At 45.6% G+C, this 16,665-nt stretch overlaps 2 protein-coding genes and 2 non-coding genes across 6 annotated transcripts; all 4 read left to right on the plus strand.

Annotated features, from left to right (window-relative positions):
- Positions 1–4,718: 4,718 nt before the first annotated feature.
- RPL21 (ribosomal protein L21) lies at positions 4,719–9,587 on the plus strand. Of its 3 annotated transcripts, none has more exons than XM_014879698.2 (6): positions 4,719–4,819; positions 6,189–6,267; positions 6,873–6,934; positions 7,930–8,042; positions 8,703–8,853; positions 9,457–9,587. In XM_014879698.2, exons 2-6 carry the CDS (start codon positions 6,201–6,203, stop codon positions 9,544–9,546), a joined length of 483 nt encoding a protein of 160 aa, XP_014735184.1. In that variant the 5' UTR covers positions 4,719–4,819; positions 6,189–6,200; the 3' UTR covers positions 9,547–9,587. The 3 variants fall into 3 exon arrangements, with proteins under 3 accessions (XP_014735184.1, XP_088015645.1, XP_088015646.1); XM_088159519.1 differs by having other exon boundaries at positions 4,784–4,857; XM_088159520.1 differs by lacking the exon at positions 4,719–4,819 and adding an exon at positions 4,821–4,993.
- On the plus strand, positions 7,645–7,725 carry LOC148224774 (small nucleolar RNA SNORD102). The gene has a single exon (XR_015802020.1). It is a non-coding gene; the product is annotated as a small nucleolar RNA SNORD102 (small nucleolar RNA).
- Positions 8,102–8,234, plus strand: LOC148224775 (small nucleolar RNA SNORA27). Its single transcript, XR_015802025.1, has one exon. It is a non-coding gene; the product is annotated as a small nucleolar RNA SNORA27 (small nucleolar RNA).
- Positions 9,588–13,797: 4,210 nt separating the features above from the next.
- On the plus strand, positions 13,798–15,368 carry RASL11A (RAS like family 11 member A). Its single transcript, XM_014879697.2, has 4 exons — positions 13,798–13,973; positions 14,056–14,112; positions 14,190–14,269; positions 14,472–15,368. The coding sequence occupies exons 1-4, from the start codon at positions 13,853–13,855 to the stop codon at positions 14,922–14,924; spliced, it is 711 nt and encodes a 236-aa protein (XP_014735183.2). The 5' UTR covers positions 13,798–13,852; the 3' UTR covers positions 14,925–15,368.
- The last annotated feature ends 1,297 nt before the right edge of the window (positions 15,369–16,665 follow it).

Below are 16,665 nucleotides of genomic sequence, written 5' to 3' on the forward strand. Positions count from 1 at the left end.
ATGAAAGTATAAAGGAGATATTCTGTGCAAATAATTACAGAAAAAGGGCAAGCATTACTCTTCCAGCTAGAAGTACGCATAAGATCACGCATAAACAAAGGAAGAGAAAATAGCATCCTAATCATTAAGCCAGTTCTTAAACTGTAGTTAGTAACTCCCAAGAGAGCTAGCAAAGGGCTCAAGGTTGGATTGCGAAAGATCGGATTTTTTAAAAATATATTTGAATATTAATTCTACACTTATATTCCGTACATTATCAAAAGAAAATCCCCACAAACCCCCCCACACACACATTATGCAGATTTGCTACTGGCAGCAGCTGAGTTCCTCCATGACAGAGGAGCAGAATTATCTGTAATTATCAGCTGTATCAGTGTAGGAGTGGCTAATCTTCTTTAGCCAAAACAAGTAAATATACAGTGAAGCTGATGGTGATGATATAAAGAGTTACTTGTTTTTGGGTAACTGGTTTGGACCCAGGAGAGGTTACAGAGAGACAAAAATGTAGTAACACAAGAAGTTTGAGAAAACACTGAATGATTATAACAGTTGAATAACTGAATAATGGATACATTGAATAATAAAACCAGTAGATTGAGAAATTGCTCTGTTAGTAAGGAAGGAAAGGGACCTTAATTGCTTTTGAAATTAAGTCTGATAAATGTCTTATATTTTTTGGTACCTGTAAGAAGATGGTCACAGTTACAAAACAGCTTCCTTGCAAGTTCCTGATGATTTCTGTATGGGTAGAATGCCATGTTAATCAAATAAGCAGTTGAATGACAGAAATGGTTCAGTATTTCAGATTTCATGTTGCAGTCTAGATAATGATGGAAAAAAGGCCATTTGTTGCACTCTGGTGTCAATCCACCTGCATCGAGGAACACTTTGAATTGGCAACAAATTTGTAAGTACCATAAGTGTAATGAAAACTTCCACCCATGTGTGACATGCTGAGCCCCATCACAATTCTTGGTCTACAGCATTTTTGCCTTTTCATTCCTCTCAAAGGCAGGCTGTCATTTTTCCTGTTCCTTTCCCCATGATATGCCTCACTAGCAATGCAGCCACCTGTACTGGCACTTCTGCAATTCCACAGTGAGTCCTTTGAAGAAGTTTGTCAGCACTGTCGTTTTTGGAAGGGAGTTGGTTGATTAGATACTAATTTGATTGATTTTAACTCCGATGGAACTAGGCTCAAGCTTTTATTTACAGAAGGGGTTTTGTGGATAAGGAGATGAACTAACAACAGAAATAAAAAGGTTGGTTTTTAGGGCTAGAATCATGATGGAGCTGAAGAGACCATAAAGGGGGACAGAAGCATTACTCTGAGATGCCATATAACATGATCCTTTTAGAAAGGGTGAACAATGGAATAACTGGGTCAGTTGAGGAGGTGACACAGATTACTTTGGTCAGTAACTTTTCAACCAAAAGCAAAGTATAGATGCTGCACTTCTGTGGATGGGGTACCAATTGACTTCACAATTTTGATTTTCAATTTAGGATGTTGGTTTTGCAACATTATTACAAAGGGAACTGCAAATTTTAATACTCTTTAACACATATTCTCAGTTATTTCTCTTAAAATTTTACTCCAGTCCTAATCAGCTATTGTTTTTTTTCTTTTAATGTAATTAATGCATTTTTTGAGACACAGGAAACCTATACCCTAGTGAAGGGGAATATTTTTCATTTTTCACCTCAAGGCCTTTTACAAACTCTTATTAATTTAAATTCCCTCCACAGACCTGCTGAATAACCCAACACAAACAGAATGTCACACTCAAGATCTCTGTGTGTATCACTTGATCTGCTAAGCATAGAAGCAAGCCAGATCCCACTGTGCATTAAAATCTCAGTGACGGATTCCTGGCAACCCCATGTGCAGAATCTTCACAGCACATTTATTCTTTACAGAGAGCCATCATCCACACAGATGCTGCAGAGAAATGTCAGAAGCAAAATAGGGCTCTCCCAGAGAAGATACCAGGATCCTGACTGTGGGAGCTTGGGAATGAAAATGGTTGGGGTTTGACATGGTACTTTCCACTCTGAAAAACAAAGTGGTGTTTATCTGTTCTCCACTCCTCTGACTTCTAATGAGCCCTCCCTTTCAAGCTCCCTTCCCCAGCAACTTTTAAATTCGCTCCCACTGAAGCTGTTTTCCCTATCTTGCTCTACCTCCATCCAGGCAGAGTGGGAGGGAAACAGTTTATCATGGTGCAGAAAGATTTTTGAAGTACATCAGTGGGTGGAGCACCAGTCTGGGATCTTCATGGTGTTTTGGATCTTTGTGTTAAGATGTGCACTGCTACTTGTGTTCACTCCTCTTGAGTACCTGGTGTTTCTGGAGCAGAACTGATGTGGTGCTTGCCTACAGCCTTGGAGAAATTGGAGTCTGGATCCTACAACTTGCAGTTTGATCAGGGAGAAGCAGTTTAGGCTGGGTTTTTGAGAGGGCAAGGCAGAGCAGTAAGGGGAGCACACATCGTCCAAAATGTAGAGCTGCAGGTCTCTCCCACATCTACTTGGCTTCTAGCTCCAGTTTCCAGACCAGAACTCACCCCACAAATTGTGCACCTTTATCTGCTGGAGACAGCCATTATTAAGAAATCTTGTTGTGAGCAACATGCAAAGGCTTTGCAGTCTTTAACCCCTCATCAGGTGTCAGTTTTGGGAAACCATGTATCAAATGTTGGTAGATAGGATGGACTTCTGGATCAGACTCAGCATGCCTAGGGAATAATCCAATGGAGACAAACTGTGCAACATGATTGTTTCTTTGAAATGTGGAGTGAAGGAAGGATCCTGGGAATGTGATAATCAAGGTAAATTTATGAATAAAAACATTACAGAAATTTTGAATCAACCTGTCATGCGATTTATTCAGGAACAAAAATGAAGCAAATTCTAAATGTGTTACTTGGCCACAAACAGAGCAGACTTCAAGTAAGCTCCCAGTTACCACTTCCTTATGGATGACACTTTCCATATGTGTATATAGACATGGGTTTGAACACATGGTGTTTCTTCCCCATTCCTTCCAGGTCAATGTAGAGATTTGTCCTCCACGTAAATCACAGGTAAGATTAAGCCATTCAGCTCACTCACTGCAAATGCCTAGCTTCCTTTATCCAATAATGCCTTTTAGGATTTGGCTTCCTGTCTTTGCTTGATATCTTCTCTGAAATCTGTTGCCAATGCACTTTCTCACCTAAGAGCTGTTCAGGCTTGTAATCATCCTCATGCTTGGAAAAGTTTCATGGTACCTAGGCTGAATGCATATTGAATTATATAGATTTTTCTCTGCATAGATAGCAGGTGCTCTAAATTCTAGATTTTTAATGGTGAAGGGATGAAGTACAGACACATTTTTCTAAATATAACACTTTACTCCAAAAGGTTTCATGTGGAGACAGGGCCTGTCTGTCAGAACACGTCCTGCAAGCCGAACCTGACAGTGTACTTAATCCTCCATATCCATGCTTGCGATCCATAAATATTAAACTTGCTTTAAAGTGATGATTGAAAAGGCTCAAGTTTTGCAAGACATTAGTAGAACTGTAAAGTTACTCAGAGGATCAAGTATGTTTTTATACCCCACTTTAAGTAATCATTCCTCCCCTAAATCAAATAAGCGCTTCGTTCATTCAAAACAAAAAATTTCTGCAGTAGGGCAACTCCTCGCTGAGACAAGTTTTGAGCCGTCCCTGCATGTTTAGCTTGGGGGAAGGAGGCCTTCTCTTGACTCAGTGCAGTCAGCTTCCCATGGTGTGATTCCATGGGCCGGATACTGGAGATGCACAAACACGGTGAGTCACTGCCAGCTCGGGAACCTGCTCTCTATTCCCTTCGCTCTCGCAGCCGATGCAACCTATAAGAGCTCCTTGTGGAGAATCCGGGCGGATTTCCTGGTGGAAATCTCTGCCGCACCAATTGGAGATAATGGCATCATAATACGAAGAAACCTCATTACAGTACCAAGAAACCCCAAACCTGCGCAGCCTCTTAGACTCTGGTTGTTGGCATGCTTCTCGCACCCCGCTTCCCTGCCCGGGAATCCGGGATTTCCGGTCAGGCAGCCGTGACTGACACACAGCAGCGCCAGCAGGCTCACACTGCCGCCAATTTGAATGTTGGTGTACGACTTCCATGTCGTAAAACACCCTGCTGGCTGCTCATGTTCTACATATCCCAACTTGACTCCTTATGGATGGCGGGCCAGTTGCTCACGGCAGGGCTCGCTCCTCGGGATCCCTGACAGACACCTCGCTCGTCTTCCCTGTTCCCCGACATCCCGGCTGCCAAACCTCTCCCACCCCCATCAATCACAGAATCACGGAATGCGTCAGGCTGGAAGGGACCACAGGGGGTCAATGTGGACCAAACTCCCTGCTCAAGCAGGGCCATCCCAGAGCACATGGCACAGGATTGCATCCAGACCCTTCCTGAATAGCTCCAGTGAGGGAGATCCACAGCCTCTCTGAGCATTCTGTTCCAGTGCGCGGTCACTGAAGAAGAAACAAGTTCTTCCTCAAGTTCAGCGGGAAACTTCCCGTGCATCCCTTTCTGCCCGTTGCTATGAAAACACACGCACAGCCGTGAAACCCCGGGCACCTGTCCCTGCTCTAGCAGAAGGGTCAGACTTGTGCCGCCGCCGCTTTTCGAGATCAGCATGCTGGGTGTCCGGCCCCTCAGGGCACTCCCTGCTCGTCAGGCGCGCCGCGGGCAGCCCCGCCAAGGCCCCGCTGTTAAGGGCGGGCGCGGCACCGCCCCCTTCTTTTGGAGCCGGGGCGCCATTTTGTGCGCACGCAGGGTGAGGGCCCGCACCCGTCTGCCGCTCCGGGAGACGCGGTGGGGACATGGGGGGACGGGGATAGGGAGGGGGGAAGCGGTCGGAGCGGTCGTGCTGCCGGCAGGGGCGGGCGGGGGGCCGCCGGCTCTGATGGGAACACCACGGCCTTCCTAGAGCAGGGAATGAGGGAGCGAGGTAGGCCGCGGGTTGCGGGTGGCCGTGCCGGGCGGATTGTGGCGGGGCGGGCAGGAGGGAGGTTGCTGAGGGAGGAAGGGGCCGCCGAGGCCCGCGGCGGGTGCAGGTGCGGAGCAGCAGCGCTGCAGCACGTGGCGGGATGTCGGGCGGGGAAGGCGGCACAGGGATGGCTCCTAGGCCGCTAGGCCTGCGGAGCATGTGAGCCTTGTGTCAGATGTAATAGTGACCGATAAATGTTGTGGTGGGGATCCTGCCTTATAGATGCCTTGTAAGGAGAGGCTTTGGGAACGGGGTAGAAGTGTCATCGGGGAACATCTCGTAGCGCCACGGTCGAGAGGATGTATCCTAGTGCCTGGAAAGGGCATGTGGAAGGAGTATGGAACAAGCAGCTAAAGTCAGAAGGAGAAGTTCAGACTGGATTTAAGGGGAATAACGTTAATGGGAGCAGCCGGGCCTCCAAACATACTGCCTAGGGAGGCTGTGCGGTAGGGTCTGGGTCTGGAGGGAATGTCATACAAGGAGTAGCTGAGGTCTCCTGGGAGACCTCATCACTACAGCTTCTGCATGAGTGGAAGTGGAGAGGCTCTGATCTTTGTGGTGACCAGAGACAGGACCTGAGGAAGTTGCATGAAGATGTGTCAGGGGAGGTTTAGTTTGGGTATCAGGGAAAGATTCTTGACCCAGAAGGTGAAGTGCTCAGAGGGTATTTGGGCACTGGAATGGGCTCCCCGGGGAAGTGGTCACAGCATTAGCCTGAGTGAGTTCAGTAATTTTCTGAACAATGCTCTCAGGTACATGCTGTGGCTCTTGAGGTGTTCTGCACAGAACCAAGAGTTGGTCTTGGTGGTACCTGTGGGTTCATTCTAATGCTGAATATTCTTTCATCCTTGAAGGGTTTCAAGACCTGGCTGGAGAAAGCTCTTGAATAACCTGGTTTGATCTCATAATTGACCTTGCTGTAAGCAGGACTTAAACTGAACTAAACTTGCTGGCATCCATTCTAACCTGAGTTATCCTGTGGTCCTATAAGCTCTGATTTCTTTGGATGCCTAAGTGAATACCATTGCTTGAATTGAAGCAGTGTCATTCTGAATAGGCTTAAAGACTCCATTAATCTGAAATACCTGAAAATTCCATCAGCGTGGTGATGGTGAGTGAGCTAGTAGTTCTGAATATTTTGCCTTCATTTTTACAGTGATCAGCCAAGATGACGAACACAAAGGGAAAGAGGAGGGGGACACGTTACATGTTCTCCAGGCCCTTCCGCAAACATGGTGAGTGTTCCTTACAGTACCAGCACTGCATCCAGTTACCGACCTGATGGATAGCTGCAGTCCCTGGGGATGGACTGTCAAACAACGGCTTGTGCCAAAAGATTTCTGACAACTTGGGCTAAAAACTGTAGAGCTATGCACAGAGCTCTGAGCTCTTACTGCAAATGCATTGGTATTCTGATTGCTTGGCAGTAGCCACAGTGCTAATTCTGTCAGTGCCTGAAAATTAATTTGAAGGTGAGGAAGATCTTTCAATAGTTGCTTAAAACATAGAGGATTTTTTCCTCTGATCAATAAGCAGTTGCATTTACATTGCTATATTTTATATATATATATATATATATATATATATATATATATATATATATAGTTTAATGTCTCTTCAATTTTGGCATTAGGAACACAGATCTAATTTTTCTTCAGCTTCATATTTTAAAAATTTGAAGTGTGTTAGGTGTGTAATTACTGCTTTAAAAAAGTAATTTGTTTTTTGAGGTATTTAGGAAAATTCTATCGAATGCATAATCTGTGTCCTCCATCCTTTTTTTTTGTGTGTATATGCAATTCCGGGCTTCCTAAGTATCCAAATTTGTATCTCTTAACAGGAGTTGTCCCTTTGGCTACCTATATGCGGATCTACAAGAAGGGTGACATAGTTGATATCAAGGTACTTTCTGCAGTGCTGTGTCTGCTAAAGCGGTGTCATTCTGTGCGGTCTCCAGTTCCCTGGGGTGGATTCTTTTGTTGTTGGGGTCACGTGTGCCAACACAGTGCCTGTTGCTCACTTTGGGAGCAATATTGGAATGACGGTGCTACTGGACCAGGAGTAGCACTTCAGTGTCATGTGCTGGTGTATGTGGTGTATCTACAAAACATATAGTTTGGCTGTGCTTTGTTATGCTGTGTTCAGCTGAAAAAGGGGAGTAAAATATGCCATAGCCTATGTTTGAGTTGGCTACTGGCACAACTTTCATAGGAATCCCAGCTGTCACTTTCAGTAGATGTTTTGTCATGAACCATGATTTTATGGTGGGACAGTTCACAGTTATGTGATTGCAAAGCTATACTAAAACCAGAAAACAAGAAATAAATGTGAGGATGTATCCTATATTAATAAAGGGGTGGGGGGAAGTAAAGCAGCTTTTACTGTTGCTTGGTATTTTTTAGAACTGGTCTTTTAAAGTCAACTGTACTTTCTCAAACTGAGTTGTAGTGAATGCAAAAGCCTTTCATCAAGGATTCCTACTTGGTTGAATCCTTTGGTTTCATTTGGAATGTCATGTTCTTGTAGCAGTCACACGGAAGGTGGTGTTTAATTTGCTAGTTGGTTGTTTGACTTGGAGAATGTATTGTTCAGAACTGACACTTATGCACTGGAGCTTGATGATGAATGTCTCTTGTGATTGCTTGCTCTTTCTGTAAGCAAAGTGATCCATCATTTCACCGACACTGAAAGCTGCCAGAACTGACAGCAGAATTTGGTAGTCTTCAGATGTAAAATGCATGGTTATAAATTGCAACTTTAAGATAAAATGGGCATATTTTAAAATTAAATCTCAAATAATTTGAAATGTATGCTTTAAATTGCTTCTGAAAGAAAAATCCTTGATGCTACTTCCCCCTCCCTTTTTTTTCCCCCCTTTTCTTTTTGCTTCTTAACAGGGTATGGGTACTGTTCAAAAAGGCATGCCCCACAAGTGTTACCATGGCAAGACTGGAAGGGTGTATAATGTTACTCAGCACGCCGTAGGCATTATTGTTAACAAGCAGGTTAAGTAAGTAATAAAATTCTTTGTATTGAAACTTGGTATTTGAGAAATTTGAACTGTAATTGCACCCTCCTTTCACTTTGCCAGTTAGACAGTTCTTGTCTTGATTGGTCATTCAAGGTGGGTAAAGTGTATTTCCTTTTTATAACCCAAGCAAATGATGCTCATTTGACTTGGATCCTGTCAGAGGAAACAGTTTTTGTTTTTCTTACCAGCACCTGAAGTCACATTACCTAGCAGGGCTTCTCAGACAGTGTGCTGGTATTGAAGCTCTTTTTTAATACTAGCCTGTAGCTGTATGCAGCTGAATTTTGTACAGCTTAGTCAACAAAAGACAAGTTTTTTTTTTGGTTCCAGGAGCTGGACACCTGTGCATCGGTAATAAAATGACTTGTTTGTATGCTTAGAGGCTAAACTTATGTATTCTCCACAATTTTAACTTGAAATTGTCAGCACATTGTTAAATATTACATTTTTATATAATAATAAACTTTTAGTTATATTTAAGTTATATCTGATGTGCATCTGCAGCTGGTTTTTGAGGTATTGCCCTTTAAAGAAAAATGACTTGTAATTGAGCTTATGGAGTTACTTCTGTAAGGGCTGTAGGTCTTGATTTAAAGTGACATTTTTCAAGTGAGGATTAAAAACTGACTCCTTTCTTAGGGGCAAGATTCTGGCCAAGAGAATTAATGTGCGTATAGAGCACATTAAACATTCCAAGAGCAGAGACAGCTTTCTGCAGCGTGTGAAGGAAAATGAAAGGAAGAAGAAGGAGGCAAAAGAAAAAGGCATTTGGGTTCAGCTGAAACGTCAGGTAATGTTTCTGTTGAGGTCGCAATCCTTCTGCAGGAGATGACTGAATTCTTGGAGTAGTGGCCTTGTGCAGTGCGTTGGAATCTGGACTCTGGGATGTTTGGTGCCAGAGCAGAGCTGCTCTGTGCTGGATGGAAATTGTAGTTGTAGCTCTGAACAGAGGGTTGGATGCTTCCTGTGCTGTTGCTAGTCTGCAGCAGCAACTCTGTGTTGTTTTATGAGCAGTAAAGCCTGTGGTTTAGTTCAGTTTTTAGTTACAACAGGTTGTATTGTAACCCTTGAAGGAAAGAATTAATAACCAGACTTCAAGGAAGAGTTAATAGCTATTGCTTCTGCAACTGCAGGATACATTACTCCATGTTCATTGGGTTGATGAGCTACAGGGAGTAAAGGTTTTGTAATTTGGCAGCAAGAGTCAGGCACACTTCCTGCCAGATCATTTTCTTACTGCTACTCCTTGAATCAAATTTATGGGACTAGGAATGGTAAAATTGCTGTAATGTTTATATAAGGCACTAAATGGTTGACAAAATGTTATTTTCTGAAAAGTTGCCTTTTGAGCTGTATTGCCATCAGTTTTCGTTTTTTATTTTTCTATTTGCAGCCTGCTCCACCAAGAGAAGCACACTTTGTGAGAACTAATGGCAAGGATCCAGAGCTGCTGGAGCCAATTCCTTATGAATTCATGGCATAATGTACGTTTAAAAAATAAAGATATGGTTTTGGACAAGTGTATGTGATTGTGGCTGATTCATTTAGTTAGGTTTGGGGCTTTTTTTGTTCGAACAGATGCTTCAGAAACCTTCTTTTATTGAAATGTGTTTATTTAGCTTGCATTTACCATGTTGCTTAGTCATTTAAATCATCTGCAGTTGTTGCTGTTGACTTTTGTCATTTATATAGATGATAAGTGCTAGGAACACTGAAATTCGCTAATGCTTGGTAATCATCATGAACTATTATGAGGGGACATGAAATATTTTACCAGCAAACTAAGAACTTGTATCGAGAACTGCTCAAGTGCCACTTGAAGGCTTGATTTTTTATTTTTTTTTTTTTTTGTAGGAAAAGAGATAAGGGAGCTTGCTAGAGACTGCTGAAGGGAACCTGCTTGGTTAGCCTTGAAAACATACAATGCCACGCTTAATTGTTCTGTAGTTAGAGATAGACAATAGTTTACCTTGAAGTGTCAGGTCAGGCATTGCTCAGCTACCTTGAGTAAGTGATGTAAAACTAATGTGTGCATGTAGAGGGAAAAGTACTAGAGAAGCAAGTGACCTCAAGCTGTTTGTAGGTGTTGACTGTTGAAAGTTACTGAACAGTGAATTGCAGGGCAGCTTCTAAGTGTGGGAGTAAGGAACAGAGAGATGATGATGTTTGCTTTTTACCTAACTCAATCGTGGGTGTTACTGTTCTGATGGAATGTAGGTTTTGGACCTTGAGTTCAGAGTCTGGCTTGGGCTGGTATTTGAAGGTGATGGATTTTAGGTGCTGGAGTTTCCAAGTTCCAGTGAGCAGATTGTTGAGGTTCTCCAAGCTCCCATCTCAGAAGATGCAGCAGGCTGTGTAGATGGAATAACTTTGGAAGTTACTTAGAAGAGCTTGCCCCTTAGCAGGCTGTTCCATGACAGTAGTGCTGTATTCTGACACTGGAGGTGTTGAACATGGAGTGCACCACTGTATCCTGAGCATTCACTGTTGCACCTTATGCACTTAGCTTTTATGGTCAAGAGAGCAGCAAGATTCATGCAATTTATCAACCTCTTTGGCTCGTCAGTTTCCACAGCCATTTAAGATTGGTATTTGCCTTCCAAGATAAGCATCATTTTCCACTAGGCTTTGTAGGAATTAAGTGGGAGGCTATTGCATAAAAACTTTGGTGATGGCTTTTTAAACTCGCTTCTCATGCATGCATGTCTAAGCTATTTTGGTTCTGTGTTTGGTTTGTACTCATCTTTCAAAATCATGGTGGATTAGCTGTAGCAGCATGATGAAATGATTAAACATAAATAGGGCATAGTTCTAAACTTTTGAACTTATTTTCAACGATTTGGTCTAATAAGACTAGACAGCATTACAGTGGTCTTGTTTAAGAGCTGTGCTCCCAGAGACACTGCATTGCAACACTTCCCAATTTATTTAGAAAAACTGTTTTTAAGGTCACTATGCCAAGGGTAGTTGGTTGTAAATACATATTTGGAAGCCCTCTGTGGGCTGGGAAGAGAGGGAGGGAAGGCTTTCCTTGGTCAGGATTCCCAGAAATGACTGAATATGAAGCTGGGTTTGTACAGGAAGAAAATAACCTTTTTTGTTGTTTTTAATGTTTGGAAACGTGACAGATAAACTAAGGTGTAACCTGTCTGTTGGTTGCACACAGTGCAGTGGGGGTTTTCATGCTCATCTGAAGTTTGCAGAAACACAGCTCAGACACTTAGCAGATCTCCGTGCTGCTGAAGTTTGCTGCCTTTGTGTTTGGCTGCCCTGTTTTTGCACAATTCTGACGAAAGAGGGAGATCTGTGAATTGGGAAAAGCTGAAGAACTGCCTGTCAGATCTCCAGTCCTGAGCTGAAACATGGAGCATTTATGTTCCTTACAGGGTCTGATGTCACCAGTTTTGACTAAGCCCATAAGCTGTAACCAGTTCTATGCAGTCCTGTTCTGAGGCTCCTTTACAGCCACAAACCTTTACTGCTGGCTTGCTGCCAAAATCTCTCGTTGTCTCCTAGAGAAGCAGCAAGGAAACTGCCTTCTGAGCTGCCGCTTCATCTTTTTAAGCATGTTGGCAGCACCAGGATTTGAAGTTTCCTGAGCACTGTGTAGGCAGTGCTAGGCAGAGAAGGTCAGTGAAAAGGCAGGAAGGACTGGGAAGGGGGAGGAGGAACATTGCTCCCACCAGCAGCACCCATACAGCTTAGGAACCCAGAAAAATTTAAAAAAAAAGCTCCAGATGCTCTCAGGGTGTCCTCCCTGCCACTGTCACAGGAGCAAGCCACCTACTGTCCCCCCAAAACTCCTGCTGTTAAACGTTGCCAGAGCTTGGAATAGGTGTGTCAGGCATCAGTATGGCATACCTGGCACTGCGTGGTGTTGCTGTGGGAAAGGGGATAGTGATGGGTCATTAGGATAGTGGCCTAGGCTGTCTGCAGAGGGTGGGTGGAAAAGTACAGCCTGGCACTTCCAAGTGGGGTCTGCAGAGCGGAGAAAGAGCCCTTGGAATAGCTTTGAGGCCCACACATCCCAGGGGTGCTTAGTCTGCAGAATGGCGACAGCTAGTCTGAGCTCCAACTACTCAATTTACCGAGCTGCTCCTGTTGCACCTGGGTAGGTGTTGATGGCGACATAGTCCATCACACCCTGGACATTAATTCCTTCACGGGGCTTCCTTCTACCTGGGCTTGGGCAATGTTATCTCTCTGCTGGGACCACCCCCGGTTTGCCCTTTGGGGGTGCTCCCAGCAGCAGGCAAGGCAGCTTGAGTTGTACAGCTGCCCAGAAAGTGCAGCTCCTCAAGGTTGGAGAAGGGCAGTTTGATACTGCTTTCACAGCTCAGCACCTGGGAATTATCTGCCTGGAACGGGCTTGTTTAAGTAGCATTCTTTCAGAGGCACACTGAATGTGCTCTGATAGCTCTTTTGTAAAGAAATGTATAAAAATAGCTGCTGCTGGCACTGTGAGTGAGGCCGAAGACAAGCCATCCCCTGACAATAGGAACAGATGACAATAGCAGGACTCTGGAAACCAAAAGCTTTTAGTGATACAAGAGAAATCTTGTTTCTCAAAAGGAAAGAGCTTGCTGGCATGATGGGGAATAAAGTAGAAACTTTAGGGGCAATAGGTTTTGGAAGTTAAAAAATGCCCTGGAAGTTAAAAGGAAAAGTTAAAAGGAAGTTAGAGGTTCATAGGCACTAGAGTAGCACAAATAACAGTGCTTCTTCCACCATGCTTTTCTGCAGGTACTACTTGAACTGATGTTAATTAATATTTTCTTAACTCAGCTGCCTGTGTGTGAGCATCCAGGGTCAGTCGGGCTGTCTAAGCATCAACCTGCATCCAGGGCCCAGCAGCTCTCACGGTGGTTCTATCCCTCTGTGCCATGAGATTAGTCCATTTGAGTGCCATCCACTGTCCTCTTCCGTGTTGTGTCCTGCTGGCATGTGCTATCTCCCTGATAAAAATTAAAGCAGCCTCTGAATGGATTATTCCTCTTTTAAGCACTTAACGGAGTTGCATGGTAGCTCACAGCAGAAGCAGGAGCCAGGGCAATGGTTTGTGGAGACTGAAACATCCACACAGCTGCTTGCAGGTCTGAGGCTCATTTAAGGGCAGCCCGTGATGGAGCACCACATTCTTCTGCAAAACTTTTCTACTTCAAAGATCCAGAGGGCCCAATCAAGACCACTTAGGTTTCAGGGCTGGCTGTTGCTTGATCGACAAACTAGGTTTTCAATACTGGCTGTATAGGGATATGTTCAGGTGTGGGAAACAAAATAGTTTGAGGTAAAATAATAATTTCCTTTCTTTCAAGACTGGAGTCCCTCACTGCAAGGGAGGGTGGTGCATTTGCCCGTCTACCTCGGGCGGGGGGGGATACCCAGCAGGCTGCTTGCCCCAAACGTGGGACGCAGGTTGCCCAGGCTGTCCCCCAAACCCCTGGTGCCTGTGCGCGCCGGGGCCACCCTAGGCCCTGGGAGCGGGGAGGGTGGGAGAGATGGGAATGGGTGCAACGTGGATGGGCGAGTGCGGAGAGCGCTGCAGGGGCCGCCCGGGGCTGGAGGGCCGAGGGGCGGCGCAGAGGAACGGGGCGACGCCGTCGGGGAGGCGGTGCCGCCGGCGGTGCGGAGGGAGCGGGGCGGCCCCGTGGGCGGTGCGGAGGGAGCGGGGCGGTGCCGCGGGCGGTGCTGCCGCCTGGACCTTTAAAAGCCACCGGGCCAGGGCGCTGCCGACCGAGCCGAGCGGAGCCGGTCGAGCTGAGCCCTCCGGCTGCCGAGCCGCCTCTCCCATGCGCCTGCCGGGCATGTCCCAGCCCTTCCTGCTGGCGCCCATCGCCGAGTGCCCCCCGGGGCCGCCCGGCGCCCAGGTCCGCCTGGCCGTGCTGGGTGCCCGCGGCGTCGGCAAGAGCGGTGAGTGCGGGGCTGTCCGTCCCCTTCCCCCGTCCGTCCGTCGGTCAGTCCGTCTCCCCTAACGCGGCGCTCTGTGTTTCAGCCATGATCGTGCGGTTCCTGACCAAGCGCTTCATCGGCGACTACGAGCCCAACACAGGTGAGGCGGGCGGGGGGCGGCGGGCACGGGCGCGGCTCGGCCCCGCGGCTCCGGGCTCACGGCTCTCTGCTCCCCAGGCAGCCTCTACTCCCGGCTGGTCCATCTGGACGGGGACCACGTTGCCGTGCAGATCCAAGACACGCCGGGATGCATCCAGGTACGGAGATATTTTGTATTAAGCGGTTCTTCTCTGCTAGCCAAAGGCTCAGCCTTTGAGCCCAAATTTCCTGCATGCCTAGATTCGTCTCTTGAGACAAACTCAGGCTTCCCTTTGGACCCGTTTGATGATGCTGTGATACAGCCTTTATATTTTCATGTATAAACGCGATGCCGAATCTGTGCTCTCTGTTGTACCACAGGCACAGGAAGACTGCGTGCAGGTGCTGGACTCCCTGTCCAGGTGTGTGAAGTGGGCAGAGGGCTTCCTGCTGGTCTACTCCATCACAGACTACAGCAGCTACCAGTCAGTCCAGTCTCTCTACCAGCACATCCGCAAGGTGCACCCTGATGCCAGGACTCCCATCATTATTGTGGGGAACAAAGCAGACCTCCTCCACGCCAGGCAAGTGCAGGCAAAAGAGGGACTACAGCTGGCAGATGAACTGGGCAGCCTGTTCTTGGAAATCTCCACCAGTGAGGACTCCCAAGGTGTCTGTGATGTCTTCCAGTATCTTTGCAAGGAGGTGAGCAAACTACAGAATGCGGGCAGCACGGACAGGAGGAGGTCATCCATCATCCCTCGGCCCAAATCTCCCAACATGCAAGATCTAAAGAGACGTTTCAAACAGGCTTTATCTTCCAAAGTCAAGTAAACCACCCAATGAGAGCCTGTGGGACTCAATAGAGTTTATTTTTGTAAACTAGTTAATAAAAATCTTTATTTTTGTACTAATGCCAGCAGTGTAGAAGTAAGTATGTCAAAGCTTACAATTTCCTTGCTGTTCTCTCATTTGACTGGTTGGGTTATTTTTGAAGAAAAAAAAAAGGCTGCATAGCAACTAAATAGAGGTAGTTGGAAAGGGGATTTTGCCAGGAGGCTTTGATTCCATTTCTTTTTGAGGGGATTGGGATTTTCTGTAATAAGCTACTCATATGATTTTCTTTGGAGGCCTCCATTTCTTGTTTGTAAAATGAGAGTGTTAATGATGTAAATCATTACCTGCCTTTATACAATGCTTGGAAAGCCTTGGTGGAAAACTTTGTAGGAGACAAAAAAAGCTGTATTAAACATGAAAAGATAAAAGTGTCTGTAGGAATTCTGATTATAGCAGAACTGCTTTCTTCCCTCAAAGCTGCTGTTTTGCTTCCACCTGTAATAGCCTGAATGCTGATAGGCTGTTAGGAACGAGCTCCAATTTCTGATGTGCCTTAGAGATCTGTTCTACAGAATTAATCATTTGAGCCCCAAGCATTTGACAGGAGGGTTGAGTTGCTTCTACAGATTGCTGTGGAACAAAGTGCTGAGCAATCCACAGCAGAGGAGTGTGTAGGTTGGCTGTTGCTTTCTCTGGATATGTGTGGTAGGAAGGACTGATGCGTAGGTTCCCTGGACAGAAAATAGCTACATTTAAAAGGCATCACACCTTTTATCTTCCACAGAGTAATTTTGTAGCTACTGGAAACATTAAACCATACTAGAATGAGTTTTATTAACTGTTTGCTGGATGTCTGAGCATGGAATATAGGTATTGAACTTGCAGTATGCCTCTGAATTATGTATGTAAGAAATAAAACTACTCCATGCTGAGTAGAAAATGTGGAAGTGGATTAATCTGTACAGGAGAAACTCGCTGTCCGTGCTCAAGCTTAAGTCCAGTAAGGTTTTATTTTATAAAATACTATAGATTAAGTCAAAAGACCACTTCCTTCTTTCTTTGTGTTAGGAAAGGCAGGTGGGTCCTGTGCCTTGCAGTTAGTGGACAGTCCCTGTTGTTCCTGATCCCTGGGTCTTGAAGCTTCCAGGGCCACCTTGGCTCTTTGTCTGCATCTGAGTCTTCCTGATAGTAATTGAGGGAAGGGTGACTGAGGAAGTTAAAGACGATGCTCTGTGCAGGAGCACCAGAGGCCTTTGTGAGCACTAGGTAGGGGTGTGGGGTGCCAGCAGCACTATTCCCCACCCAGGGCTATGTGAACATCTCCAGTCCAGGCATGTCACCTGGCGTGTCTCCTCCCTGAAGGCCCTGAGCTGCCTCCAAAGGGCACAGGAGAGCTGACACCCAGACCTGCAGGATCAGACTGAAACTGGGACTGCAAGCTGGGTCCAAAACTCTTGGAATTAATTCATGTTGAAAGCATGGTGACAACCTGAACAAACCAAAGTACTGTTTAAATGTGTTGATACAATATTTAACACATGATAAATATTTCTTCACTGTGAGAGTTGGTTTGCCAGGCTCAGGACTCTGGGCTTGAGGGGAACAGGATGATGGAGTTGGTGAGAGTGAGCTCGTCCCTGGAAGACTTGAACTTACCATGTGAACCATATGTCTGTGGGGGAAATGTGAAGAGGAATTGAAAAGTCACAAGTGAGATATTTGTGAAACATTTCACCAC

This window comes from Sturnus vulgaris, chromosome 2, assembly GCF_052056855.1.
Source record: "Sturnus vulgaris isolate bStuVul1 chromosome 2, bStuVul1.hap1, whole genome shotgun sequence".
Classification (NCBI taxonomy): domain Eukaryota; kingdom Metazoa; phylum Chordata; class Aves; order Passeriformes; family Sturnidae; genus Sturnus; species Sturnus vulgaris.